The sequence below is a fragment of the Plecotus auritus genome (assembly GCF_963455305.1).
Source record: "Plecotus auritus genome assembly, chromosome: 9".
Taxonomy (NCBI): Eukaryota; Metazoa; Chordata; class Mammalia; order Chiroptera; family Vespertilionidae; genus Plecotus; species Plecotus auritus.
In genome coordinates this window covers 115,856,219-115,884,147 of record NC_137783.1, presented here as the reverse complement: position 1 = coordinate 115,884,147, position 27,929 = coordinate 115,856,219, and the positions used below count along the sequence as shown (strand labels likewise).

Genomic DNA, 27,929 nt, shown 5'->3' with positions numbered 1-27,929 from the left:
GGCATTAGTATTTCTCAGTTCATATGAAGAAGTCAGCATCTGTTGTACATTAGTCTCTTGTGAGCCTGGTCAGTGTGTGTTACTTTCTCCTGAGTGAACTCATAAACCAAATTTCTTATTCTACTAAACTAAGAACTGGCCGATTACCCTCTTTGACACCACTGTTTATTCTGGGGCTAAGAGGCTCAGGGGAAATGGAAAGTGGGTTTCTGAGAGTATGAGCTCTGGAGACTCAGCACCCATCTGGGGAAGCTTCTATCATGCTGTGGCCATTGTCTCCAGACACCTTGGCTGAAAGACAGCCTGCTCTTGGCAGTGAAGCTCCGTATCTCCATTACTTGGAAACGTGTTCTAAAGAGCTGACACAGAGAACTAGAAATAGGTTCATTTTAGAGGGAACCAGACAGATGACAGCCAAGTGACCCACAGGCCAGCCGATTATAAGTGCATTGCTATGCAACACTTTGCCAAAGCAATTGGACTAGCTTCTCTGTAGGAGAAATGGCCTTCCCTAGAGAGCAGGGGCAGTGTCCAAATGCTGGTCCCTGGACTGGCTGCCTCCCCATCACCTGGGGCATGTGTAAAAACCATATAAATCCCCATGTTGCAACCTGGTCCCATGAATCAGCCCCTCTAGGACGGAAGAGGGGTTAGAGTCACCCTGAGAGCAGGAAAGACATTCCAGAGGGCCCGACAGAAATGACAGGCACACATCATGGAATGCTCTCAGCTCTGATGAGCCATTGGAGGGCCCAGATGAGGTGCAGCCACCTCTCCTCTGAGGATCTAACCCCTGGCCAGGTCTTTTCTCCGTGACAGTGACCCAGACCCTCAGCCTGAAGGAAGGGAAGTCCCTCTATGGCCATTGCTGATAGGGATGGTTTGTGATTCTCCATGGTGTTGGTCCCGTTATGGCCACTGTGAGGGCCTGGATTGCTGTCCTGATGGTGAAAGGGCAGGTGTTCCCAGGACATAGTGGTCATGCTCACAATGCATGGCCAGTCCCCACCATGTCAGGCGCCCCGAGTGGGGCCTGAGGTGACAGCTTGAGCCTCCTACCTGGTTTCCAGTGATTTCTGTGGAAGTGGAGGTGGCCCCACTACAGGAGAGCTACATCTTGGAGGCATCTGCACCAGAAAGAGACGAGTCATCATAAAGGACAGTTGCTATTTGGAAACCACCCTTTGCCCTTCTTCGATGATTTCTCTTGGGGAGTTACAGTTCTTCCCCTGGGTACAGCCATGGTGGCTCCATCAATTCTGGTGCTTTGCTATTTCAAGATACCAAGGAGGTGGGTGCAAGAAACAACCCAGGCCAACCTGCCTCTCCTTCCTGGGCCAAAGTTCACATCTTGGGAGTAGAGTCCCGACAAGAGTCCCGAGACTTGAATCCCAAAGGCTCTTGCTGCTCCTGCCCTTTTAGAGCTTGGTCCTTCAGCTTTTCCTTTCATTCAGTGAGCCCTTTCAAGAACATGCCTTTTAGGCCAACGTTAGTCAGAGCAGATTTCTGTTGCTTGCAATGAGCAACACTTCTATTGATAGAGTCACTCAACAAATGTGAGCAACATCTACTACCTGCCAGGCCCTGTGCTCATCATAAGGCCAGCACTCCTCACATCAGGGTGGCAGACAAGTTAAGTAGGATGAAAGATCAATGTAACATGTCCTTGTGGCACCAATTCCTACAACATAACATGACGTTAGAGGAGAGGGAGGGGCTCCCTCTCACCCGTAGGAAGGTTAGGAAGGCTTTAGAGGGAAGACAACTTGAGCTGAATCTTAAGAACTGAGTGTGGGCTCACCAAGAAAGGAAAGAGCATCACAGGTGGCAGGGGCATGAGCTAATGGTATATAAGGACAGACTGACTGCAAAGACCACCTCCTTTCTCTATAGCTCAGTGTCTTTTTGGTCTACTATAGGAAGGGCCCTGATATTATAGTACAGTTGGTAAAGCCTGGGCTTTTTGGTCAGATAAACCTGGCTTTAAGTCAAGGTTCTGCCATCTCCTTGCTGTGGAGTAGATGAGGTGAGCCACACACAGTGCTTATCACAGTGACACTCAGAGGTACTGAGCACGTATCAGTTACTGCTGTTTCTTACAGTCCGGCACACTTGCTTTGACTAGGTAACTGGGTCACTGGGTGACACTTTACACTTTCCTTCATTAAAAGCGTTGAGCTGGACCGCTAAGATTCTCTTCAGTATGGCTGTTCTGGAGTTTCTTGAACTTTTTAGATCCTAGGTTGAAGCCCTTTCTCTATCTGTGTGCTTATTTGTGTTGATCCTAAGTCCACAGAGATTCATATAATAGGGGCAGATTTTAAACAAGGAAAAGGGAGAAAGAACATCTCTCTGCTGGTTTTGGGTCTCCAAGGGATGTCTGTGAAGTAGAGATGTAGGACTTCAAAACTGGCAGCTGCCCCTCTAAATGAGCAAGATGCATCCATTCATTTAACAAATACTGTTGAATTCTACTGGGTACCAGGCATTGTTGCAGACTCTGGAGAAACAGACAAGTAAGTAAAAGCAACAACACTTCTGGTCTATGCTTACACTCCAGAAAGGAAATACAAAAAGACAAGGAACTGAATTAAAAAAAAAAAAAATCCTACCCTTGAATGTCCAGCATCCACTATGCTGTCCCTCCCAAGCGAACACAGGCCTGTGCCTGGGCCCCTGGCTGCCCTCGGGGCTCTCCCCAAGGCCTCCGGGACTCCACTGATTTCAGTTTTCACCTGTCAACATTTATACCTGACAGGTGCCTGCCTAGATCCTCCCCTGTGCTCAGGGTAAGCCCTTGGGAACTGCTGAAACCCCACATTCCAGATGGAAACAGCACCTCTTCGGGGCCTTTATTTGTAGTGCTCCACTTTCTGAAACTTCCCTCCAGCTCTTCTTCATTGATTGAGAGATTTCTTTCTGAAGGCCCTGGAAGCATTAATGCAGAAAAGATGATCACATAGTGTCCTTTGTTCAGAAATTATAACTGCACCACACAATTCTAACACTTTTTTCCTTCACCAAGAAAGACTAAGAAATATACAGAGGAGCATTAAGAGCATGATTTGGAAGATTCTTCACAGCATCTGAGCATGGGCTGCCAAAAGGGTCATCTCAAGGTCAAAGCTCCTGTGTGCAACAGAGAGAAGGCACCCCGCAGTATCCCTCTCCAACCTTCTCACTCCTTGGCCCAGGCAACCAGATTCTGAGAGTGACTTGATCCAAGGTCTCCAAGGATTACAGAAAATGAAAACGGCAGTGACATATATGTGGGAATGGGGTGAAGGGAGTGGGCAAGGTGGTAACCAATCAGCCACAAGCCAGTTTGCTCCTAAGATGAAGCAGCACCTCAGCCGGAATCAGAGACTCCTGAATATCCTCCAAGCAGCCCTCTCCTATGAAACAGCTGCTTCCTTGGGATCTGTGATGGGAGCCCGGGTCAATGGTGTGAACAAAGTGGACAGCCTGGCACATGCCCCACTGTGCCCATAAGAACACGAATGCTGCCTGCATGTTGCATTCAGTCTGGGCAGCAAATATGAAATGCAAACAGCTCTCTCTGCCCTGTGGGAACCAAGCCCTGGGCGTCCCATGGGAGAGTTTCACATTCTCCAGGAGGTGGACAAGCTCTCATCCCCAATAAGTGCATTGAAATGATTTCTAATCCAGGTTGCACTCCACTCATTGACTCTCCCAGGGGAAACCTGGGGAGATGCAGAGGAGATCCTCCAAGGGTGGGATTCTCAGGGGCTCAATTTGAAAGCTGCATTTTCTTGGTGATCTGGACAATCCCTGAGAGTTCTGAACTGAGTGCCTTTTGACAAAATTCCTGGAAATCTTAACAGCTGCCCATTTCCTGCAATTCGGGACAGTCTAACCGGTTCCGTTCTCCAGCGGAGGGTTGTCCCCAAATGAAGATGAAGAATCTTCTGGCGGGACTGCCCCTGGATTTAATCCCATAGCTGGAATACCTCTGGGAGAAAATGGGGCTCTTACCTTGCGTTGCCAGCACGATCTCCTTCACCCTTCGGTACTGGTTTAGCAGCCCCGCGAGCTCCTCTATCCGGCGGTCCTGCAGCAGTGCCAAGGCAGACATGTAAGCACCAGCACTGCCACCTCAGGAGTGCCTTTCTGGGCCCAGGCTAGGTTCTGTGCCCACTGAGAGGAGGTGCCATGGGGAACCTGAGAAGCATTCACACGGTGTCCAGGCCCCTTCCCAGAGCCGGGTTCTCTGTGGTCTGCCTCGCAGGCGGCTTGCAGTCACTCTTGCCTCTCCCTCAAGGCTGAGTCCAATCTCCAACCATAAGACAGCCCCTTCTTGACACAGCCTTTGAGGGGCTGAAACAGTTTCAGTAGCAGGAAATTCTCTGTCTCCCTCCCCACTCCCCGCCCCGCCCCCCCCACCCCCCCACCCCTGCCCTACTCTCCTTAGGTAACCATTCAAATCTGCCTCCTGGCCCAAGTGTTTTTCCCTGGAGATATCCCCCGCATATCCCCTCCCCTCCACACACATGACTAAAATAAAACTGTCTATTTATCCCAATGTCCTTGCTTGTTCCTTAGGAGTCTGAGGTTCCTTACACAACAGAGGACATCCCCAGGGGATTGTTTCTTTCAGCAAAGGCCTAGGGACTTGGGAGGCCACACAGGTTCTGGAGTTAAGATGAACTTGGGCATAAACTCTAGCCCTGCCACCTACTGTTACCTGACCTTGGGCAAAACTAAAGTACTTGGAGTCTGTTTCCTCATCTGTAAAATACAGGGGTGTGATCCTCCAAGCTGATGTCTGTGCCAGGTTACAGAGGTGTTTAATTTGTGATTATGCAGGAATTGCACGTGAAGAATATAAGACAGCAGGGCAAACAGCACTGCATGCTGCCTAGTGTCTCCGTGTTGGGTCCATCGCTGGATCATGAATGTGGGAGGAGGGTGGATTGATCTGGAGTGTAGCCAGGAGTCTAAGCAACAGCTCTGACATTGGCAGTAACCACAGAGGTATTTTTTCTCCACACCAGCATGAATAGGCTTGGCTTTAATCTGCCTTTGGGAGAGTCCATTTAGGCAAAGTTTCCAGACATCAAAGCCAAAAACAGGTGGCTGAGGTCTAGTCTCTGGGAAGCACAGCCATTCTCCCAACACATCCCTGAATCAATGACCTGATGGATATGGCCATGCCCAAAATATCAGAGACCAGCAGAGACCAACAGAGCCAGGGATGTCAGCAGGGAAAAGATAGGATTGCCCAATGACCATCTTACCTTATCTTCATTGGCAATAAGCAAAGTTTCCATCCCAATTTTCAGACGTTGAATTTCTTGGTCTAAAGAATTTAGATGTGGAAAGAATTATTTATGTAAATGCAGGCAGCTATCTCCACATGCTAAGATGCTTCTCAAGTGAAAACTTGAGGAGTTTCCATGTGAATAAACTGCCCATGGGCTTCCTTAGTTTTTAAAGAGCCCATAATGGTGTCTGGCATACACTTCAGTCTCATTAAATATTTGTTAGACTAATAAATGAATGAACCTATCATTTTGTCTTCTCTTTATAGACATTTGTGGGGGGGGAACAAAATGCCATTTACTCAAAGATGACACAGAGAAAAATCTTTCACAACCAACATCTCATAAGAATATAGACATTTATCCTTTATAAGGCATGTGCCTGGACTGCAATTAGTTTTAAAGAAAGTCATGCAGTCCCATGGATTGTAGCAGAGAATTTAAAATAAGGGGGGAAATGTCTATAGTTGAATGGAGATTGGAAAAGAAAGACTATGTAAAAGAGTTGATTACTTGGCTTAGTTTAAAATGGTATAGACAGAATTGACTAACAAATGTTTAGACACATCTTTGCATATATTAAAACAAACTCTACTGCTAAGTAAAACAATCCTATTTCATCATACATATATAGAACTTCCCTATAGGCTGAGGGATCTATTTCAGTCTGTGGTGGACAATTCATGGCCTTCTCTCACTTTGGAGCCAAGAGGGACGCTCTTGACTTCTTCCCAGACTGGTCTAGAGAGCCAGGTCAAATGCCAATGCCTGAAGGAGCTAGAGGTAATTCTACCAAATATTTGGAGGTCTAGGAAGTGGCACATAGTTAGATTTTTCCAAACAAGGATACACCTGATATAGGGTACTGCAAAGAGAACAGGGGTGTCTATGTAAGAAAAGTACAGGAGACCAGGGAACAACAGTATAGGCACCCCATTTGCTTTTAGGATGCTTGCTATATCCAACAAGAACAGGAAGAACAGATTTATGGACTTTGTATAAATAGCTGTAGGGATCCATTTTCAGAGCAAAGTGTAGAGTGCTTGCCCATTATCTTAGGCTCTTGCCAGCTGAAGATCAGCTCTGCAGCCTGGCATGTGGAGAGAGCAGTGAGCTCCACATGAAGACTGGCAAACCTTGATGCTTTGGGGAGCAAGTGACCAAAGGACCAACTCCAGGAGGCAACTGATGATAGAATGGGGCAGGGCTTGGAAGGCATGGACTGTGGAGTAATGTGGGGCCTAGGGGGAAGGCTGCCTGGTCTAGAAGTCATGGATCAGGGAGCTTTCTGTCCTGATTTAACATCACAGATAATCTAGGTTATTTTAGGCGGATCCAGCCTCTACAATAGGCTTGATGGGTGGGTGACACATACACTTAATGGCTTGGGAAAAGAAAGGCTGGGGAAGGGATTAGCATATTGGTGGCTAATTTTCTCTAGCCTAAGCTACTGTTTCATGGCCACATGGCTTCACCACCCCAGCAGGGATCTGAGCTAAGCAGTGCTGAGACCGAGATGAGACTAGGTAACAGGATCAATCTACCCAGCTACATGATCTCCCCCAGCATTACTCTGCGGCCTCAGCTAAGAGAAAAAGTTGGAAGATGTTGAACATTTTGTATACAAGGCAGATAGCCATAAATACTAAGTATGTGTTAAGAGGATTTACCACCAAGACTTGAACTCCTTGGGGACCATTCATCATCCTTTCATTTATGCAATAAATATTACTTAGGAGCCTACCATTGGCTAAATACGTGGTATGTGGAAATGTCTTATGAAAACTTAGACACAGTCTCTGCCCCAGAGAGAGGACAACAGGCTATACAAAGAGAACCCCAAAAATGAGAACCACACACTGACAAATTATAATAAATGCTATTGGGGCGGGGGGAAAGAACACTGACTTAGAGAAAAATAGGATTGGGGGGCATCTATTGGAGGTAGGGTGGCCAGAAAAGGTATCTATTGCTTTCTAGAGAGACTGGAAGGGAGGGAGGAGATAAACATCAATGTGAGAAAGACACATCAATTGGTTGCTTCCTGCATGCACGTCCACCAGGGCTGGGGAACCTGCAACTTAGGACCATGCCTTGACTGGGAAATGAACCTGTGACCCTTTGGTCCATGAGCTGATGCTATAACCACTGAGCAAAAACTGGCCAGGGCAGGAAAGATCTTTCTGAGAGGTAACATTTAAGTTGAGATCTAAAGGATGGGCAATAACTAATTTGTTTCTGTAAACTCGGGGCCTTCAACAAGTACCAGACAGGAATCCATTAAATGACTGAATGAACTGCTAAAGCTTCCCCTTTGTAGATGACACAAAAACAAGTCCTTTCAATCATGTGAATGTCTAAAGCTCCAGAGGTGGCTACACAGAGCTTTAATGGTCAGAATGCATGTGAGAAAAGCCTTCAGAGCTGAGTCTTCTGGGCAGGGGAGGGGCTCATGGCAATGATTCCATGATAGATCTGGGATTACAGGCCCAGTCATGCAGACACATACATGCATCCCTTCAGTTGGATATGTCTGTACACATACATGCACATTAGCACACTTACTCACACAGGCATTTACATACTCATCCACAGACATACACGCCCAGGGGCATAGGACCCAGGGGCAACTGCACTGTCACAGTCAACCAGTTACCTTTCTCGGCATGATCACTGTGGAGAGCTGCAGTCCGGGAGAGCTGGCTGTGTAGACGCTCAATTTCTGCATCCTTCAGGGCCACCTGCTCCTGCAACTGGGCCACCTCAGCCTGGAAGAGAACAGAGGACCCTACCAGTTCAGAGGGACTACCAAACTGTAAAGAAGTGCCTCAAGTCAGAGTCCAGAGCCAATGGGTCCCAGGACAGGTTAGGAAATTAGGAGCAGAGGTGCCAGAGGTGAGCAATTAGAGGTGCTCACAGCCCTTTCCACAAGGTGGAGCTCTGACCAATAAACTCATTCTTTCTGGTCATTTTGGCCCTGCCTGTCTCTGGCTGTCCACCTACTCTTCTCCAGCATCCTCCTACCTGACCAGGCTCTTTCCCTCCCCTGCCCTCTGTTGTCCAAACACCAATGAGCTGGGACTGTGTGCAATGGGATGGCTGTCCTTGGTCCAAAAATGGATATTCTCTTTCTGGATGTGGTCTTCCTTCTCCCAAGATATTCATGCAACAGCATGTATGTACATCACTGTTACAAGTGCATGCATTTTCATTTTTTTGCCCCATCTAGGAAATACAATGGAAATCAAATCACTACTGTTAGACAAAGAGTGAGCCAAGAGTTGCCTTCCTCACTCTCCCACTCTTTGTGCACAGCCACTGACTGCCCAACCTCCAGGCACCTGTGCACGATCATCCACACATACATACATACAAGAATTCAGGTGTGCTGAGGAGATATACTTTTGCAAATAAAGTAGGCAAGTACAGCCACACCAGTGCATACCCACATTCATATATGTACAGGCAGTCCTCGGGTTACATCGGACTCAATGTACGTCGTTTCGTGGTTATGTCGCCATCTCCCATTTATTTATTAAAAAAAAAAGTTCTGTCATTTCGATGTATGTACATATGTGCTTTATGTCTTTTATTATTTACTGTATTTACCACAAGTAAAGGTCAGAAATTATTATCTTTCTTTAAATTTTTTTACTGTTTCACTTCATTACTGCTGTGTATGTGCTCCATGTGAATGACGTAGGTGCTTATGTAGGTGAGTTCTGACTTACGGCAAATACCGCGTTACGTCGCGCCGCAGGAACGGATCTCCGACGTAACCCGAGGACCTACTGTATACACATGGGAAGCTACACTGGGTGGTTCCCATGTCTCTATACATATAGCAAGTTACATTTCACACTTAACAGTAGGTGTGGTTGGGTCTATGCTTTCCCATCCTCATTAGAAGATCATAACTGTGTAGGTTCCACCCCAAGAGGCACATTGGCTTTGGAATCAAACAAACTTGGATTCTCTCACTTCCTATTGGGTGACCTTGGGCAAGTGTGTTAACCTTTCTGAGTCTTAGCTCATCTATAAAATGAGGAAAATGGCATTTACCTCTTGAGGCTATAAAGAGGATTAAATAAGATAATGGTTAAGAACAATTTAGCCTCAAGCCTAGTAGATAGTAGGTGCTCAATAAATGCTAGTGTTGCTGCTCTCATCCTATTCCTTCCTTATGAATAACTAGCTAGTTCTTTGAGCATCAAACCAGATTAACTAAGGGGTTGCAAACTGACCCCTGAGCCAGGCAACGAAGCACACAGCAAAGATTTCTACTCTGGCTGCACCCCTCCCCATGTGGGAGTCCAGTCACACCCTGCCTCCGTTCCTCAAGGTTATGGAATGTGCTGTCTGTTCCCACGGAGGCCCACATTAATCCCTGAACAACTCCAAGCAGCCAAGTGAGCACTGCTCCTGTCGGTGGCTTCTCTGCCACACAGGCCTGCAGAGTGGACCCCTCAGGACACAGGCCTGCAGAGTGGACCCCTCAGGACACAGGACATGCAGAGTGGACCCCTCAGGACACAGGACATGCAGAGTGGACCCCTCAGGACACAGGCCTGCAGAGTGGACCCCTCAGGACACAGACCTGCAGAGTGGACCCCTCAGGACACAGGACATGCAGAGTGGACCCCTCAGGACACAGGACATGCAGAGTGGACCCCTCAGGACACAGGCCTGCAGAGTGGACCCCTCAGGACACAGGCCTGCAGAGTGGACCCCTCAGGACACAGGCCTGCAGAGTGGACCCCTCAGGATACAGGCCTGCAGAATGGACCCCTCAGGACACAGGACATGCAGAGTGGACCCCTCAGGACACAGGACATGCAGAGTGGACCCCTTAGGACACAGGCCTGCAGAGTGGACCCCTCAGGACACAGGCCTGCAGAGTGGACCCCTCAGGACACAGGCCTGCAGAGTGGACCCCTCAGGACACAGGACATGCAGAGTGGACCCCTCAGGACACAGGCCTGCAGAGTGGACCCCTCAGGACACAGGACATGCAGAGTGGACCCCTCAGGACACAGGACATGCAGAGTGGACCCCTCAGGACACAGGCCTGCAGAGTGGACCCCTCAGGACACAGGGCATGCAGAGTGGACCCCTCAGGACACAGGCCTGCAGAGTGGACCCCTCAGGACACAGGGCATGCAGAGTGGACCCCTGCGCTAGGCACTTTCTTACATCAAACCTTCCTTAACTCCACAGGAAACAATGGGAGGAAGCAATGTCCCTGCATGTCACTGGAGAGACAAAAGGAGTCATGCAGGATCCAATGGTCAAGTCACAGAGCCAGTTAGTGACCAGGCAAGGGATGTAATCCCCGCCTGCTCCAAAGCCAGGGCCCCACGCACCACAGCTGGTCTGCTTCTAAGATAATAGGACAAATGAGAGCCACTCTCAGGCGGCTAGAGCTCCCTGAGACCACCTCGAGGGTTTCGGAATAAACCTTCCCTACCACCTTCTGTGGCACAGAGGTGACATATAAGGAAACCAGATAGGGTTCACTTACAGCAAAGTTTTATGGAGCACCATCCTATGCTCTGGTTTCCACCCAGAGGCCCGAGAGCTGAGCCCCCTGTGCCACACCGCCTTGCTGAGACTCACAGCCAGGCAGCCGCTTTCCATAGCTCACTCAGGGCCTCAGTGTCCCAGGGCTTACGATGGATGGTGACAACGGCTTCTGAAAAGCTTACCCTTGAGATTCTCAATCCAAATGCCTCTCATTTCTACAAGAGCCAGACTATTCTTGGAAAATATTCTCTAAGCCTCTCTTGTACCTCTCCACACCATTTCTCCCTTTCTTTGCAGACAGGGTGAGAGCTGGTCCCCGTTAGGAATCTGGATGCCTGATGCTTGTCTGTGGGCCCCACAGTAGACATCGGTGTTGTGGACCTGCTGAGGCAAACCCGGGCCACGATGAAGTCTCTTCTCTCCAAGGCCCGCCTCTAGGTGAGGTCATCTGTTTAAATCCCTACAAACTAAGTGGCTGGTCCCAAACTCCTATGTGCCAATTTCCACACAATAGGCCAGAAATGGCAGGTTCTCTGATATCCTTTGAGTGGTACCTGTCCCTACAGCTGGGGAGTCAACAATAGCCCAGAGGCTCCACTTGACCAGGAGGACCAAGTATGCTACTGCCACAGCCACCCAATCAGGCAGACACAGTCGCTGATCCCAGCAAGTGCGGGGCCTCATTAAACCCCAACCACACCCCACTCAGCTGAACTGGAAGATAATCACCTTTTGGGACCAAAGCTTTACACAGAAAACCAAAGAACTTTCAAAACCAGTGAAGGCTTTTACTGCAAAGAATCAGGATGGTATAGGAAAGGGAGCATGAGTTTTGAAATGACACAGATCCAGATCCGAACCTCACCTTGGCACCCTGAGCCTCAGGTTCCTTACCAGTAAAATAAGGATAACAAATCAATGGACCTCATCAGGTTATTTCATGGATCCAGTGAGAAAAAGGGCTTTGTACATTCTGGCACATAGGAGGGGCTCCACACCTGGTAGTTATTAAATAACTCTTGGTATCTGGAAGTCTACATGCCAAGGCTAACGGCTTGGAAAATGTAAAAAGAGTTGTTTGGTTTCATAAGAAAAGGTGGCATGTACAACTTCAAAGGTTTCACCAGCACAGGGCTCATGGGGGAACACTGTGATGGAAGATTCTGAGCTACCTGAGAAAACAGAGCTCCTGCCGCCAGTGAGTGCGAAGCGTGGTGCACACAGGGTTTGATGAGATAAAAACAGAGCAGTAGCTAAGTGGATCTGGATTGCCTAGGGTTGGTACTGAGTAACTGTGAGATCTCCAGAAAGTTAATTAACCACTCCATGCCTCAGTGTTCTCATCTGTAGAATGGTTAAGCAAATTATTTTACATTCCTACTATACTCATACAATAGAGTATTATATAGACTACTGACATCAGCATTGTGTCCAGAGTTTTCTTTTAATAGCATGATATAAAATTGTATATAAATGATCAACACCAGAAATTGAGAGCGCGCAAGAGAGGGAGAGACACCCAATCAGAGAAATGCCTGGAGGAAATATTAATAGTGGTAACTCCTGGGTGGCATAGGAGTGATTTTTGTATTCCTTTATTTTTTTCTGGTTTAAAAATTCTCTGTAATTAATATTATTGTTTTTAATAATCATTAAAAGTTAACTTACAGAAGAAAATAAAACAAAGAACAAACTAGACTTTAAGAAAATGCAAGTAAGTTGTAAAAATGAAAATGCCTGCAGGGATCATGCACCAACACCTGTAGGTGGCGCTCCAGAGACCTTAGAGAAATGGCAGGTGTGCACCCCACTTAGAGGCAGCCCTGCCCAGGCTTCTTCAAGCAGGAAAGCTGTTCCAGGGTTGTGAGAGCTTCCTTCCCCACACTCCACCCCCCAGCCCCTCCCCAGGGCAGCCTAACTATTTCAGTGTGCAATTTCTTAATGTTTAAGTGACAATGAATTCGACATCTTTAAATACAATGTTCAACTGCCTACCCACCCCTGCAAATGTGTGGGCTGACTCCACCCACTCATTTTAATCTCTGCATTTCAACTATTTGAGAAAATGAAGGAAGAAATGAAGGAGGGAGAGGAAAAACTTATTTCACAAAAGAACTTATCCTTGGTGTCCTCTAAATAGCAAGCCTGCAATTCAATAGAAACCTGATTTGGTTTTTTAAAAATAGTTAAGCCTGGCTGATGTGGCTCAGTAGTTGAGTATCTACCTATGAACCAGGGGGTCATAGCTCAATTCCCAGTCAAGGCACATGCCCAGGTTGCAGGCTTGATCCCCAGTAGAGGAGGCATCCGATCAATGATTCTCTCTCATCATTGATGTTTCTATCTCCCTCTCCCTTCCTCTCTAAAATCAATAAAAACATATTTTAAAATAATAATAATAATAAATATTCAAAGTATACATCATTTTTTAAAGAAATACATTCATTGCTGAAAATAAAGCATGCTGTTTTAAAAAAACTGATTATTAGAGGGACTGGCAAAACTTAAAATGATGCAGCCAACGTAAGGTTGGTGTTAACCTGCCTCAGGACTCACCATTCACTCACTCGCTCACTAGCCCTTTCTTGGCCCAATGTCAGCTGATGGTGCTACCAGACGCAGCAAGAGGAAAGAGACTCAGTTGTTTCAGCAGCTCATAATCTCACAGGATTTCCCCCATGAGAAGGCCCTCTTGGATCCAACCTGTCTGCTGCTGGCCACTGCTACGTGTGCACACAGTAGGGTCAATTTGCAATTTTCGAGCATGGGGTCCTGTAAACCCAGAGTTTGAACACAGAAGGCCCCCTCCCCCACTCCCCACCAGGCTCGGTACCTCCCCTAAGCATCAGAACCGCCTTTTACCTTAGTGGCCTTCAGCTTCCACTCATACTGATTCCGTTCATTTTCCAACTCTTCCACCTTGATTTTGAGGCGCCTGAGCTCTTGCAGCAACTCCTAGGGAGATGAGGGAGAAAGTCAAAGGTCTGATGGTTACCCAGCAGGATGCTGTTCCCTGATCTACAATCCAGTTAAGCTCGTGCACAGAGGATGTCTGGAAAGGGCAACCACATCATGCTCCACACTGAGGCTCAATCCTTCAAAGTGTGCTGTTTCAGGAACAGCTGTGTGGCCCTTTAAAAACAAAGGCCAGGGAATTCTTGACAGAAGAAAGAGAAAACTCTCTGCTTATTTTTAGAACCTGTTCTGCCTGCCCCCCTCTTATACAGGATGTGCCCACATCAAGCACAGTGTGTGGGAGGCAGGGCAGGTGGGGCTTGGGAGCAAGAGGAACAGAGATATGGAAATGAGGAAGCTTCTTACAGACAAAGAAGTAGGAAGCAGGCTAATTGGGAGCATCTTTTTGTTCAGAGTGAGCGTCGAGGAACCCAGAGGAGGGGTCAGTGATCCTGAGAGGCTGCACAGAGGAAGGGACAGCCAGCAGGACAGACATCTAACACGAAGGAAACGAATGCTAAGTGCCTAATGCAGAGGCCAGTCTTCCTGTTCCAGTTCACAGGAGTGGGTTGGTTTAAAGAAAGGAGGGAGGGAGAAGGCATCCAGGGAAAGGATGGGAGAGGAGGCTGGGAAGGCTTTTGGATGAGACTCTCAGGAGTTCTGATGCCATTGTTTGGACAGTAGGGAGCCACTGAAGGTTGCTGGGTGGCGGGAGTGATATTTCAACAACTTGCCCGTGGTGGAGCTGCAATCCAAGCCCACATCTTCTGGTTCCAGGGCCTCTGCTCTCTAAACCATCCCTTCAGCAAAGATGACACCACTAAGAACCTTTGTCCCAAACCCAGGTTCCTTTAAGGCGGCGGTTGCCAACCTTTCGGACCTCACGGACCACCAGTGGTCCACGGACCATTGGTTGGCAACTGCTGCTTTCAGGGACAGTTGGCCCTGTTGACTGGTTCCTATCAGAAAAATTAGCATAAAAGGGATCCCTTCCGTAGACTTTCTGACCTGCAGACTCATCTAACAAACTGTTACCCCCTAGCATCCAAGGGCACAATTCCATTTAGACACAAATCTGATCCTGGCACAACCTGCTCCTCAAAGTTCATCAACTTTAAACCATGACCCACACAGCCTGGCCCGAGCCAGCACGCTGCCTGCCTCTCATGTTACCCTGTGCCCTGATTATGCTCCAGCCACACTGAAAACGTTTTAGTTCCTCTTTCTGCCTTGGGGCTTCATACATGGTCTTCCCTCTGCCTGGCACTGTTGGCCAGGTTCATTCCTGCGCATCCTTCTGGCCTCCCTGAGCAAAGCCATCCCAACCTCTGCCCTTCCCCAGGTATCCCTGCTATACTCTTGCGGCATCCTGCCTATCACCCTCATCATTTGCAATTAAACATTTACCAGTGTGAATGCCAATGGCTAGTACTCCTACAATGAACTCCATGAGACGTTTTGCTAACCCCTGGCACATAGTAGGTATGCATTATTTCTTAATGAATGAAGATACAAATTTAAGGTCATTGTCTAACTGACCTGGAGCTCTTTGCATTCAGAGACGATCCAGCAGAAAGTGGCACTGCTTACACTTGAGTTTTGTAGGGTAGTTTATTAAAATTTTTTTATAGCTGAAGTGAGCATTTATTGATGCCCTTAAAAAAAAAAGTCTTCCATGCTGAGGTTATTGCATCCATGACCTGCAGCAATAGATTTCTAGGCCTGTTGTGACCTGCAGCCGATACAGGATCATTTTCTGAGAACATTTCCAGCCCTGCCTAAGGGGGCGCCAAGCCTGCTGACGTCAGAACCCGAAGTGTGCGGGTTACTGCCTGAGCAGCTGCCACTATGGAAACACAGAGCATGGTGATCTCCTGCTGCAGTAACCTCTTTAGCACATTCTCCTCCTTCTAAGCTATCGGTTGTCCATCATCAGTTATAAACACTGAAGCAAATTTTAACTTCCTTTAGAAGTCTTTTTGGGGTAACCCCTCAACATGGGGCATGCCCCAGCATCCTCTAAAGGCTTCTCCATCCAAATCTACACTTACATCTTGACTCTCATTTTCCCCGGTATCCTTTAATGTAGGAGGAAATCTTCCCCACTGCACGCCTCCCCTGATGCCTGAGTCGGGGTAGAGATTTTCAACATATTTCATAGCTGAGTATGGACCACGGGAACTTCCTACAGAGCTGAGGCAGGCCTTCCGCATTGCTCAGGCTACTGTGACCTTAACTTTCCCTGGGCTTCCAAGTCAGTGGACCTTGGGGGTGCACAGCTACCATCACCAGGCCTCAGCCCGGTCACATCAGTGTGAGGGGCCAAGTCCAGAATCCCAGTCAGATACACCCCACAGGGCCCAGGGATCATGAAAATCCCTCTAAAAAGGGAACTTTTTCTGGAAAGTGTCAGAGGATGACTTAATTATCACAGCAAATAGAAACTTTTGTTCTATTTCCTCACTGGGGATAAACCTCTTTAAAAATAAACTTGAAAGAATTCTTTCATAATGCTTTTCTTTAAAAAAAATCATGGGAGATGAAATGTCATTTATTGCACTTCCCAGAGGAGGAATCAATGTCTGAATTGTATCTGGGGCTGGCAATCCTGAGGCTTCCTTTTGCACAAACACCCCAGGACTCATTCTGAGCCCTGCAGGAGGTGAGTGTCGCCACGTGCAAGGGTTGGCCTCACCTGCTCAGACCCTGCTCAGGGAGGGTCACAGAGCTCAGCTCCCATCCCGAGGGAGTGTGTGAGTCCCAGGCTCCGCCCAGAGGTAACAACAGATCCCTGTTAAGCCACTGCACTCTGTTCCGGTTAGGAAAACCCCCCGCCCCTCCACCAGTGAAACACCCCACACACGCATGCTCTGATATACTTAAGTGTGGTTCCTACAGGTGACCCCTCCCAACGGGCACAGTCCTGGCTGCCAGCCTGGGGCCCAGCCACACCGTCACCGGCCGCCACCTCCTCAGGGTGGTCCCTACTGAGCAAGAGGCGCTCTTGAATCTGCCTGTGGATGTCCAGCTGCAGCCTACACATCTGCTCCTGCAGCTCACTGATCACATTCAGAACGGACTGTGGGAAGGAAGAGAAAGGAGAAAAGCACTCAGGGTCAGTCAGCACCCAGACACCAAACTCTTGGAGGGAGCCGCACAGAAGGAAGGAAAGGCATAGAGGTGAGCAGCAAGTGGCACCAGTGGGCACTGTCTGTGACCACCCGCTCTCTTCACAGGAACCAAGAGACATGGCATTTTCCCGGAGGCCTCTCCCATCCCTGGGTCTGCTTTGCAGTTTGAACAAACACCGAGCAGCTCCTTGTGCCAAACTGGGGGCCACCCTTGCATGTCAATATCTGAGGCACAGGGTCTGGGGCACAGTGAAGGTCCATGTGACATTGATTGCTAATAATGAAAGCCCAGCGGCTACGCATGCCTGGCACACGCAGCTTACGGGGTACCCTTCACTACTAGACTCTTATAGTCCTTAGGCCTGCTTTTCTCTCTTATATGTTTCAAGAACTCCACTGCCTTCTCCCTTCTTTTGTTCCCTCCGTCGATAAACCTCTCAAATGAGGACACTGCTGTCCCTGATTTTCATCCCTCATTCCCTGTCTCCACCATCCCAGGTGCCCGGCTCTTCCTCGGTGCCTTCCTCCTGGTCAAACCCACAGGCGTGTCCTCTGCCCACAGACTGCTTGGCGCCCTCTTGATGTGTGTCATGCCTCGCCTTCAGAGATTCTGCATTATGTAGGTTTTGCATTCTGACCTCTTTTTCTGCCAACATATCTATCGCTCCAGGTACCGTAGAGGTGCCTTGAGAGAAACTCATTTTCCAAGGGGCTTGTACAAAAGAGAGAAGGACAAACCGAAGTGCACCTGCATAAACAGCACTAAAGGACAATGCTGAGGACAACAGAAAGACTTTTGGTCAGAAATCATGTTCTCAATAAGGTCAAGAAAAGAATGGGCTCGATTCCGCTGACGCCTCTGATAGGTGCAAAGGACTTACAACAGCAGTCCCCAAACGGCTAGAAGTGAATTTTAAGGAATCACGAAAATCAAGCGATTTTGAATTCCCATGTCAACTGATCCATTTAGATTTTCTTGGCCTCCTGTCATTACAACTTCAAGACCTTCTACATCAGCATCCAAAATATGGACTGAAAATGCTCAACAGGCAGAAGGGCTGAGGGCAGATTACTGTTACCCTCTACAGAAAAATCTTTCAAGAGTCTTTAGGTACTAATGTAGTATGGGGGGAGGGGGATTGGCAAAAGTCGGTTTACAGTCGTGAGTACACGAAACACCGTTTATTCTTATATTATTTTTTATTATTGTATTATTTTCCATATGAACAACTGTAAACCTACCTTTGCCCTACCCTGTATATATACGTAGACTCATTTGGGTACTAATATACCTATTTTTACTTTCAATCTACATTCCTCTCTTATCCACAAGACTGTTCCAACCACTGTTTTTGCAATGCCTTGCTGAAGTGAGGATTTACCGGGTCTACCTCTACTAGACGCATTCCCAGCCAAGCCAAGAAGTGAGACCTAACTTACTCTTAATGGACATGGATCCCTACTTTGTCTTCCAATCTCTCACAAGCCATCATAGGGTTGACCCCAAACTCAATAGACTAAATGTTATAAAAGCCATCTAACTTCCTTTATCATTTAGAAGGAGGAGGAGGAGATGGTTTGATTTTAGTTTTTAAACAAATCACTTGATTCCTTAAAGTTTGCTTACACCAAGAAGTTTGGGAATGCTGCCCTAAGTACTTGGCATCTATCAGCTCATTCTTGGAATCGAACTAATTCTTTCTTTGACCTTATTGAGAACATGACTTTTAACAGATAGTCAGATTTCTGTGTCCTTTTGTTTGGGGCTCGCCCTTCCTGGTGCTGTTCATGCAGGTGCATTTTTCTTTGTCCTTCTATCTTTTGTACAAGCCCCTTTGAAAATGAGTTTCTCTCAAGGTACCTCTAAGCCTTTTCTTTTTATTGGCATTATTTGTGAGATTGTGCAATCAGAACTATATTATTTTAAAGCAGTTCAGTGTTCTTGAGTCATCTCCTGTTTCGTCTCTGAACTTTTAGAGTCGTGGTTTGCAACGTGCATGTCTGTCTAGGCACAGTTTTCTCTCCCTCACTGTCATGAACTCTCAAATGACAATGACCACCCTCTCCCGGCACCCACCACTTTTCTTCATAAACCAGTTTCTCCTTTTGCTTCAACAAGAGAGTGGCATTTTCCCAGTTTCTCTCTCTGCCCTCCGGGTGGAAGCTATAGAAAAGGGGAGAGAGACCAAGAACCAATTCAAATACCTCGGTGTTTCGCTGGAGGAGATTGTTAGGAGCTCTCTTCCACTGCTCCTCGTCTGCCTTAGTCAGTCTGGGCCTGTACCAGGAGAGCATTCCCATCTCTGCTCGGGGTGACCATGAGGGATGCCCCAGCACTGTTGGGACCCTCTCCTTTAATTCTCCCCATCCATGCGGCACTATGTTTTCCAGCATGTCTATCCTCAGGCTTGGCACTTGTATAAAACATACTTTCACAATTCCTGCCTACGGGGCCAGCCCATCACCTCTCTTAGCAGGTCTGCTTCTTCCATTCTTGGGCCCCACGTCATGATGTGCAGGTGACATTTATGAGGTTCTAATTGCTGTTCTGCGTTTTAATCTCTGCTCATTTACTCCTGCTTTGCCAACCATCAAAGTTCTTTTTTATGGTTCATTTGTATGTGAAACTACTGGGCACCTCCCATAATGAGAGTCTCTCCCACACCATCTCTCCTGTTAAACTTGTTCACAACTTGACTTTCTCTCTCTTTTCCTTCATGCTCAGTTTACTACTTTCTTGGCACTCTTCTACATCACAGGTAAAAATATAACCACTATGGTCTATGGGGCAATTGGAAATACCTGTCAAAATTTCAAGTGCATGTACCCTTGGACCCAATTCCACTTCTATATCCTCACACATGTACGAGCATTTTTATAATAGCAAATAATTATCAATAACTTAAATGTCCATTAAAAGAGAACTGGGTGGATAAATTAGGTCCCTGGTCAGTGTGGCTCAGTTGATTGAGCATTGTCCCATGCACCTAGGGGTCGCTGATTCGATTCCTGGTGAGGACACATGCCCAGGTTGCAGGTTTATTCTGGTCGGGGTGTGTACAGGAGGCATTTCTCTCTCTCTCTCTCCCGTTCCCTTCCTCTCTCTCTAAAATCAATTTAAAAAAATATTTAAATAAATTAGGGCATAAGCAGATAGTAGAATAATATGGACATAAATATAAATGAGAAAGTTTTTTTAATGAGGGAAAAATGTATATGTGCATATATATTTATAGATAGATGCAGACAAATCTCCAAATAAATGTGCTTGTCCATGCATAAAATAACTCTGAAAGATTAAAAAACAAACGGATAGCATTGGTTCCTCACGGCTGGCTGGCGAGCACATGGAAGGACACTTTTTTGCTATATACACCTTTTTGAACTTTTGAATTTTAAATTATTGGAGAATATTTTCTATGTTAATGAAAATAAGTAAATAAAACAAAATAGGATAAAAACAAGAATAAATCTCCCCTCACCAGGCCAGCTCTTTGAGAAAACACTATTTTCCCAGCCCTTGCTCTATATTCCAAGTCCATTATTCTAGTTGCTCAGTTCAGAAAACAGAATCCCTCCCTTCCAAAGGCCTAACCCAGTGGTCGGCAAACTGTGGCTCACGAGCCACATGCAGCTCTTTGTCCCCTTGAGTGTGGCTCTTCCACAAAATACCACGGCCTAGGCGAGTCTATTTTGAAGAAGTGGCGTTAGAAGAAGTTTAAGTTTAAAAAATTTGGCTCTCAAAAGAAATTTCAATCATTGTACTGTTGATATTTGGCTCTGTTGACTAATGAGTTTGCCGACCACTGGCCTAATCATAGGGAGAGAGAGGGCATGACACCACCACCTGGGCTGTAAAACAAGTATGTCAAACTCGCGGCCTGTGGGCCGCATGCCTCGTTCATTTGGCCTGTGTTAGCCTTTGAGTTTGACATGCTTGCTGTACGACATTCCATCTTCTTCCAGAAAATCCTAAAATTCTTTCTGGTTCTCCTCATGCTTGTGCACAACCCTGATTAGCTGGGCTGACTTCACACCCCAGCATGGCTGGGTCCCTGCTCCCTCTCTACAGGCTGCCCTGGTATTCCTTGCAAAGTCCTTTGGATCCCACCCAGGGCCCAGCGGCAGGCGTGCCTGCACCCCATGCTCAGGGACGCTCGCCTCCTTCTCAAGGAAGATCCCCTGAAGGGCGTGGCTCTGACATGGTGAACCACCAGGGCTTCCTTTGCCTCCGGATCTCTTTCTTTCATGTTCTATCCTCTTTTTTTTTTTTTTTTTTTTTTAAAATATACTTTATTGATTTTTTACAGAGAGGAAGGGAGAGGGATAGAGAGCTAGAAACATCGATGAGAGAGAAACATCGATCAGCTGCCTCCTGCACACCTCCCACTGGGGATGTGCCCGCAACCAAGGTACATGCCCTTGACCGGAATCGAACCCGGGACCCTTCAGTCCACAGGCTGACGCTCTATCCACTGAGCCAAACCGGTTTCGGCATCATGTTCTATCCTCTTAATTCTGATTTTTAGTTTCCATGTCAGCCACCCTTCCTGCAGCCCGCCTTTCAGGAGTAAATCTAACTGATCCAAATTTAGATTCCCTGAAATGCCCCAGAACCATCAGCAAAAGGCTGATAAGAAAAAAGTAAAGTAAATACAGGAAAGCGAGTAATTGCCCCTATCTCATTTAGGCCACTGACTCACTCCTGAGCAAGGCTGCCCATCAGGACTCTCTCCATTTGACCAGAAACCTGCCTCTCACAGACCTCAGACCACCATCCGGAATCGCTTCCACAACTACAGGCAGCAGGATGCTGGCTTAGAGTGAGATCAGAACAGACAGAAAGAACAGTCTGCAATGCTCTTGTCAATAACACCCCGCCCTTTTTTTTCTTTTTTTCATGGAAACATAAAATGGAATTTGAGGATAAAGCCTGAGCTACATGGAGGGAGTTTATTACAATCTGGCTACTTCAAAAACAAAACAAAACAAAAAAAACAACAGTTCCTGCCTTTTCCAAACCACAAGTAATCAGGCCTTAGGCTAAACACTGGAAAAAACAGCAGTGTGCTGAATGGAAAGCAGCGTTCCGTTTGCTCATGAAACTACAACCTCTGGTAACCTTAGCTAGCCGGATGCCTCGTTCAAAATAAACAGCCCCATGCCCAAGACAGCAGTGCCGCGGGGGCAGCACTCCTGCCCTGTTTAAGTCTCTGGCAGTTGCAGACTGTGGAGGTCCTGGGCGTAGCAGCGAAGGTGATGTTGAATCACAAGAATGAAAAACGTGTTTCGGGTCATGGGGCTGTCCGCTGAGCATCACAGGTTTGAACAGCCTAAACATTCCTCCAGGTGGAAACCTAGTGTTTGCACTAGCGGCTGGGAAGGGCTGCTATCTGATAGGACTGCGGCCAGAAGCTCAGGGGCTATGTTGCCTCAGAAATGAAGAGCCGAATGGAAAGCAAAAACAAAAAACTCACATTGAAAAACAATCCTTCCAAAAAGAAAGAAAGAAAGCAAATCCTAAAAGGGCTGCATTAGCTGTACTTGGCCCAGAAGTGTGAGTTCTCCTTCCTTCCCATCTCCCTAGGAGAGAGCTGAGCTGCCCAACTTGGTACTAACTCTTTGTGCTCAGGTGTGCACACACCCGTATGTGGCTGCATGCTCCCTGCAGTGGCTGGTTCAGGACCAGGCATGTGACCCAAATTGACCTAATAAGGCACAATCCTGGGGCTTCTGCTGGAACCTGGGAGAAAGAGAATCTCTGTCTGGCAGGCTCCTAGGATGGAGTCATTGATGGCCATCTCTGCCACCACATGGGGACAGCCTTTCTGAGAAAAGGCTAAAACAGAACCAAGTGATACACGAAGGCTGGTTTCTAATGACCTTGCGAGGTCACCTGGATCTAGTACTGTTGGCTTTTTAAACCCTGGACTCTTCAAGTTTTGTGACATAATAACCTTTCTGCCTTAAAAAAATAAAATGTATGTGGTTTCGAGTTGAATCTCTGCCACTGGGAGCCTTCTCACAGAATCTATTGAATTCTTCCCCCAGAGCCCTAATGTATGTTCACATGTAATCACACATCTTGGAACACTGGTAAAATTAACTCTGAACCCGGAGAAAATTTAATTGTTTCTCTGTGAATATTTAAGAAGCAGAGTCTATTCAACTAACACTTCACACAGATGAACTTTCAGTCTGTGTGACCTCTGTCATATATAATAATGCATGTAAGTCTCCATTTCCTTTCTAACATGCTTAACAACACAGTCAGTAAATGATGGATAAAACCTGGCTGGTTAGCATTTCTTGCAGTGCTGGTTCAGTGGGAAAAAAACAAACAAAGGGGACATCTGTAATACTTTCAACAATAAAGATTAAAAAAAAAATCTGGCTGTTACTATGTGTACAGCACTATGCTAAGGACTCTACATATATTATCTCACTCCTTACTCAGAACAGCCCAGGAAATAGGAAGTATGTATTACTATCTCCTTTTTACAGAAGAAACCGAGGTTTGGGTGGTCAAATTACTTGCCTAAGATCACAAAGCTCCTGAGTGGCTAAGCTTGGATTACAGCCAGGAGATGTGATTTAGGAGCCTCCACTCTTTTTTTTTTCTTTTTTTAAATATATTTTATTGATTTTTTACAGAGAGGAAGGGAGAGGGATAGAGAGCTAGAAACATCGATGAGAGAGAAACATCGATCAGCCGCCTCCTGCACACCCCCCACTGGGGACGTGCCCACAACCAAGGCACGTGCCCTTGACCGGAATCGAACCTGGGACACCTCAGTCCGCAGGCCGACGCTCTATCCACTGAGCCAAACCGGTTTCGGCAGGAGCCTCCACTCTTGATCACTAGAAGATTCTGTCCTCAGCTTAATGGAGAGACCTTCTTTTGGCAACTATACGTCTTACTAATGAGCATGTTCTCAAAAGCAATGCAAGGAATATGCCCCACATGTTAGACGTGTCTCAGTTACCCGTGTTCACTCAGTAAACACAGAAATGTGACAGGTGTCAGTGCACAGTAACGATACCACTTAATAGAAAGAAACAATATACACCTTCAGATTTTGGAGATGCCTACATGGAGGGAGGGTATGAATTTAAACCAACTACCTACAAAATGGCAGATACTATAATAGGGACTCAACTTTTGTGATTTTGTGTGGACTTCTCGTAGTTATCTATTTTATAGATAAAGAAACTGAAGTTCAGAGAGATTAAATAGCTAACTTGTTGATGTTCCTAAGGCTATTAAGCAGTTAGGCCAGTAAGGAGCCGAGGTGTTTCTAAACCTAGAGCCTATCTCCCTTTCACATCTCACGCTGCCAGGTGAGAACACAGGGACATGTAGGTAGAGGCACACAGGAGATGGTTATCTAGTGTTAAAACAGGCTGTCTCTCTCAAATACAGTAGCTCCAACTCTAAAAGTCTCTAAATGTTTATCCAAATAAGGAGTCTAGCACGCTTTAGCCAATGGCATATGGAGCCTGGAAAAACAAAACGAAACCAAAAACAGGAAAACATTCTCTAAGAGAGGCCTGCGCAGGGGCTCACCCATAGGCCGCAGCAGGAGGAAAGAAGCACATAGTCTAAGGGTGCCACCTGGGTTAGTGAAGTGCACATCAGACTCCTTGGATAAAGTGACTGTGGCCTGTGAGGCAGCTGACTCCATCCCAGCCACGTACCATTACCCTGGCATTCACTGAAGACATCCTGTGTCCTTCTACATCTTGCCTGATCCTCCCCCAACTACTGCCTCCTTTTCCATCCTTGTCAGCAGCCGGAGGGAGGACAAAGCCTTAGAGCCAAAACTGGGTGGTTTGGGCATTGCTGAAATTTGCAGCCACAGCAAAACCTGATAACTTGGTATTAACAGATAGATCATTGTGTCTCTAGTGCATAGATGTTTCTGGCTCCCAGCGGCTGCCAGGCTCGGGATTGATGAGATGGTCTGAGTCCACATCGGGACAGCTTCCCCTGCTCCGAGCTTAGGACAGTACAGGTCCCCCTGGAATTTGGTGTGTTACACTCACCTCTGCTTTTCTCTGCTTCTCCTCCTGCTCTCTCTGCTCCTTCTCCATGCCAACCAGCTTGAGCTTCAGATCAGACACTTCAGTCATCAGATCGAGCTTCTGAGTCTCAAGAGATGTGCGACTTAGCAGCTCCTGCAAGAAAAGACAGATCTCAAAATCATAAGCCTCCACGGCGATAAGGACAACTCTACTCCATAAGCACATAATGCAATCTCTCACTTGTGTGCTAGACAACACAGGGCTAGGGATGGGCTGAGATGATGACCAGTCATTTGGGGATGGCACAGCCCCTGCCACTACCCATTCTGCTATGACAGACATGTGAGCTACTTTTTAAAAAAACATATTTGCCCATAAAAAACATTATTCATTATTTCCAAGTAGAAAAAAAATGAATGCATACTCTTGAAGTACTAAATTTCTCATCTCTACTTTAAGGGAAAGCAACAGATCCTTTTCCACTAAAACAAAAAAACAAGCTTATGGCAATATATTTTTTTCAAAACTAAAATATCCCTATAACCCCCTGAGCTCAATCACTCTTCAGCGCAGTCTTTAACACTTCTCATTGTAAGACCTCATGGCTGGTGCATAAAGGAGATGTTCAATGAGCATTTACTCGATGATTTTATTAGATTCTGATTACGTGAGAGGAACTTTCCTGGGCCGCACCAAAATTACAATTTGCCACCATGGGACGTAAGTAAGAAGACTTCTTTCCTTATTGTAAGGACTCCCCAGGGGAGTCCTGCCATCAGTAGAACAGTAGTAGACAACTTGACATTAGTACATACACCTAAAGGCATAAATAAGGCAAAAAACAAAAGTCACTGGCAAAACACCTACTCAGCATTACTAGGAATTATGAAGAACCTCAAAAAACAGGAGCATTTCCCAAAGTCCAGTGGCGACACATTTCTCTACTGGAAAAAGCAATGTTCCATGTGGTCCCAAATCCTAGCATATGGCAGACATTGAATACACAGGTCCTAGAAGGAGAACATTCAATGGCAAGTAGGAGAGCAGCCGGCGAAATGAGCAGCCGGCGAAATGAGCAGACGGTAAAGACACACTATCCCTCCATGGTCTGAGCATTCTGTAACACTTCGCACAGCCCAACCCTAGGAAGAGAGTGGTGATCCCAACACCATTTCGACCCAACAGCTGTGATTTCACATATTCTGAACTGTCCTCAGATCATAAACCAAACCACACAAGACAAATTTGAACTTGAATACATGATTCCCTAGGCCAGTGGTCGGCAAACTCATTAGTCAACAGAGCGGCAAACTGCGGCTCCCGAGCCGCATGTGGCTTGCGAGCCGCAGTTTGCCGACCACTGCCCTAGGCTAAAAGGCCCTCAGGACTGCAGAAAGCCAGGCTACAAACTGTTCGTCTGCTAATCTGAGGGGGTGAGTATTTAGAAGTCAAATCAGCAAAACAAGTTCACTGAGCCCTGGGCCAAGAAGGCTGCTCTTCCTGGGTCAGCCAGACTAGAAGCTGGCCCTCAGAGCAGAGGCAACAGCACAGCCCTGCCAGAATGACGGGCTACTTGGTCGTAAGGAGACAGCCTGCTAAGTGTGTCCAATATAACTGGGGGAAGGGCCTGGGGCCTGGATTCACTGAGTGTCTCCTCTGTGCCAGACACTTTTGGGTAGTTTACATACATCCTCTCCATAAACCCTCCCAGGAATTTGGCAGTAAATATTATTATCCCAAGTTTACAGATGGAGGAAATGGGTCCAGAGATTGACCTATCTTGGCCAAGGACATATGCCAATCAACAGCAGAGTTAATTTTCAAACCAAGGTCTGCTGACTCCAAATTTATTTCTGTACCACATTGTTTCCCAAACAGAGGAAGAAGTTCAAGAATTTTAAGGGAAATAAAAAATACATGCTGAAAAAAAAGGCAACCAACAAATATTTACTGAGCCCAGGAAATACCACTCAAAAAGACAAGACGTTGTTGAGTATATACTATTTACTAGCGCCTGGTGTTAATACCCTAAAGAGTTTTTCTCTGGGTGAAGACAATGGCATTTTCTGGGTCAAGTAACTTAGATGTAATCCTCCCCCACACCTCCCACTCACCCCTACCTCCTTCTCCTTCTTCCCCACCTCCCTCTCTTCCTCCACCTCCTCATAATTCTCTCTGCCTCCAGCACCTCATAATTCTAGGTTTAGCTCTCTATCCTTTCACCAACCTGCTTATTCCAAAAATTACTTCAGGCAGTTTGCACAAATATATAATTCAAGTTAAAAAATAAATCGTAAAAACTAAAGCAGGTAGGAAAAGAAATTGAAGCCAGAGTTATCGTTGGTATTAGAGTCATACGTTAAAGTTCTATACATAGCTAGCAATGGACTAGAATGTGTACATGAGCTTCCCAGACACCAATGCCAAGTTTAGAAGGAGCAATTCTACAAATCAAGCTCCATGAGATGATAATAATGTTGCTTCGGAGTGCTGAGAGCAGAAAATATTCTTACATTAGACTTTAATAATTTATTCAACAAATACATTTTTAAATATCTACCAGATACCAAGGCCCTAGGATCTGAGAGTTAAAAACAACCTGCTGAGTGCTTGAATATCCTAAGATGACATTTACTAGTATACAGTTTGTCTACTAACCAGCATTCAAACTACTGCCATGGTGGGATTACAAAAAACCCCAACTCAGAATATATCTCTCTTGAAAGCTAAGATTCCAATCTATTTCCATCATTGTCAAAATCCCTCTAGCTAGTTTACTACCAGGCTGTAATTGGTCATACCAGCTTTCGAGCTGACGAGGATAGTATTCTAATTGGTCTCACTAAAGTTCCAATAGCATTCCAATTGGTCATGCCAGTGCTCCAATTGGTCACGCTAACATTCCAAGTGGAGATTCCAGTTGGACACCCAAAAGTTTTCATTAGAAACCTGGGGCTGCTTAATTTCATATGCTCTGTTAATAACAAAACTTTCATTTACTTTCTCCCAGCTT

General features: G+C 46.5%; 1 protein-coding gene across 19 annotated transcripts in view; it reads right to left on the bottom strand.

The window, feature by feature from the left end:
* The window catches only part of PPFIBP2 (PPFIA binding protein 2), a 133,184-nt gene that overhangs the window by 18,197 nt on the left and 87,058 nt on the right, over window positions 1-27,929 (bottom strand). For 11 of the 19 annotated variants that reach the window (XM_080641600.1, XM_080641601.1, XM_080641603.1 and 8 more), the window contains 7 exons: window positions 24,938-25,069; window positions 13,668-13,760; window positions 7,939-8,050; window positions 5,259-5,320; window positions 3,997-4,072; window positions 2,840-2,928; window positions 1,060-1,127 (listed from right to left, as the gene is read on the bottom strand). In XM_080641600.1, the coding sequence (XP_080497726.1) occupies window positions 1,060-1,127; window positions 2,840-2,928; window positions 3,997-4,072; window positions 5,259-5,320; window positions 7,939-8,050; window positions 13,668-13,760; window positions 24,938-25,069 (632 nt within the window). Of the gene's footprint in view, window positions 1-1,059; window positions 1,128-2,839; window positions 2,929-3,996; window positions 4,073-5,258; window positions 5,321-7,938; window positions 8,051-13,667; window positions 13,761-16,656; window positions 16,840-24,937; window positions 25,070-27,929 lie in introns of all 19 variants that reach the window. The other 8 variants (XM_080641599.1, XM_080641588.1, XM_080641604.1 and 5 more) reach the window with 1 other exon arrangement.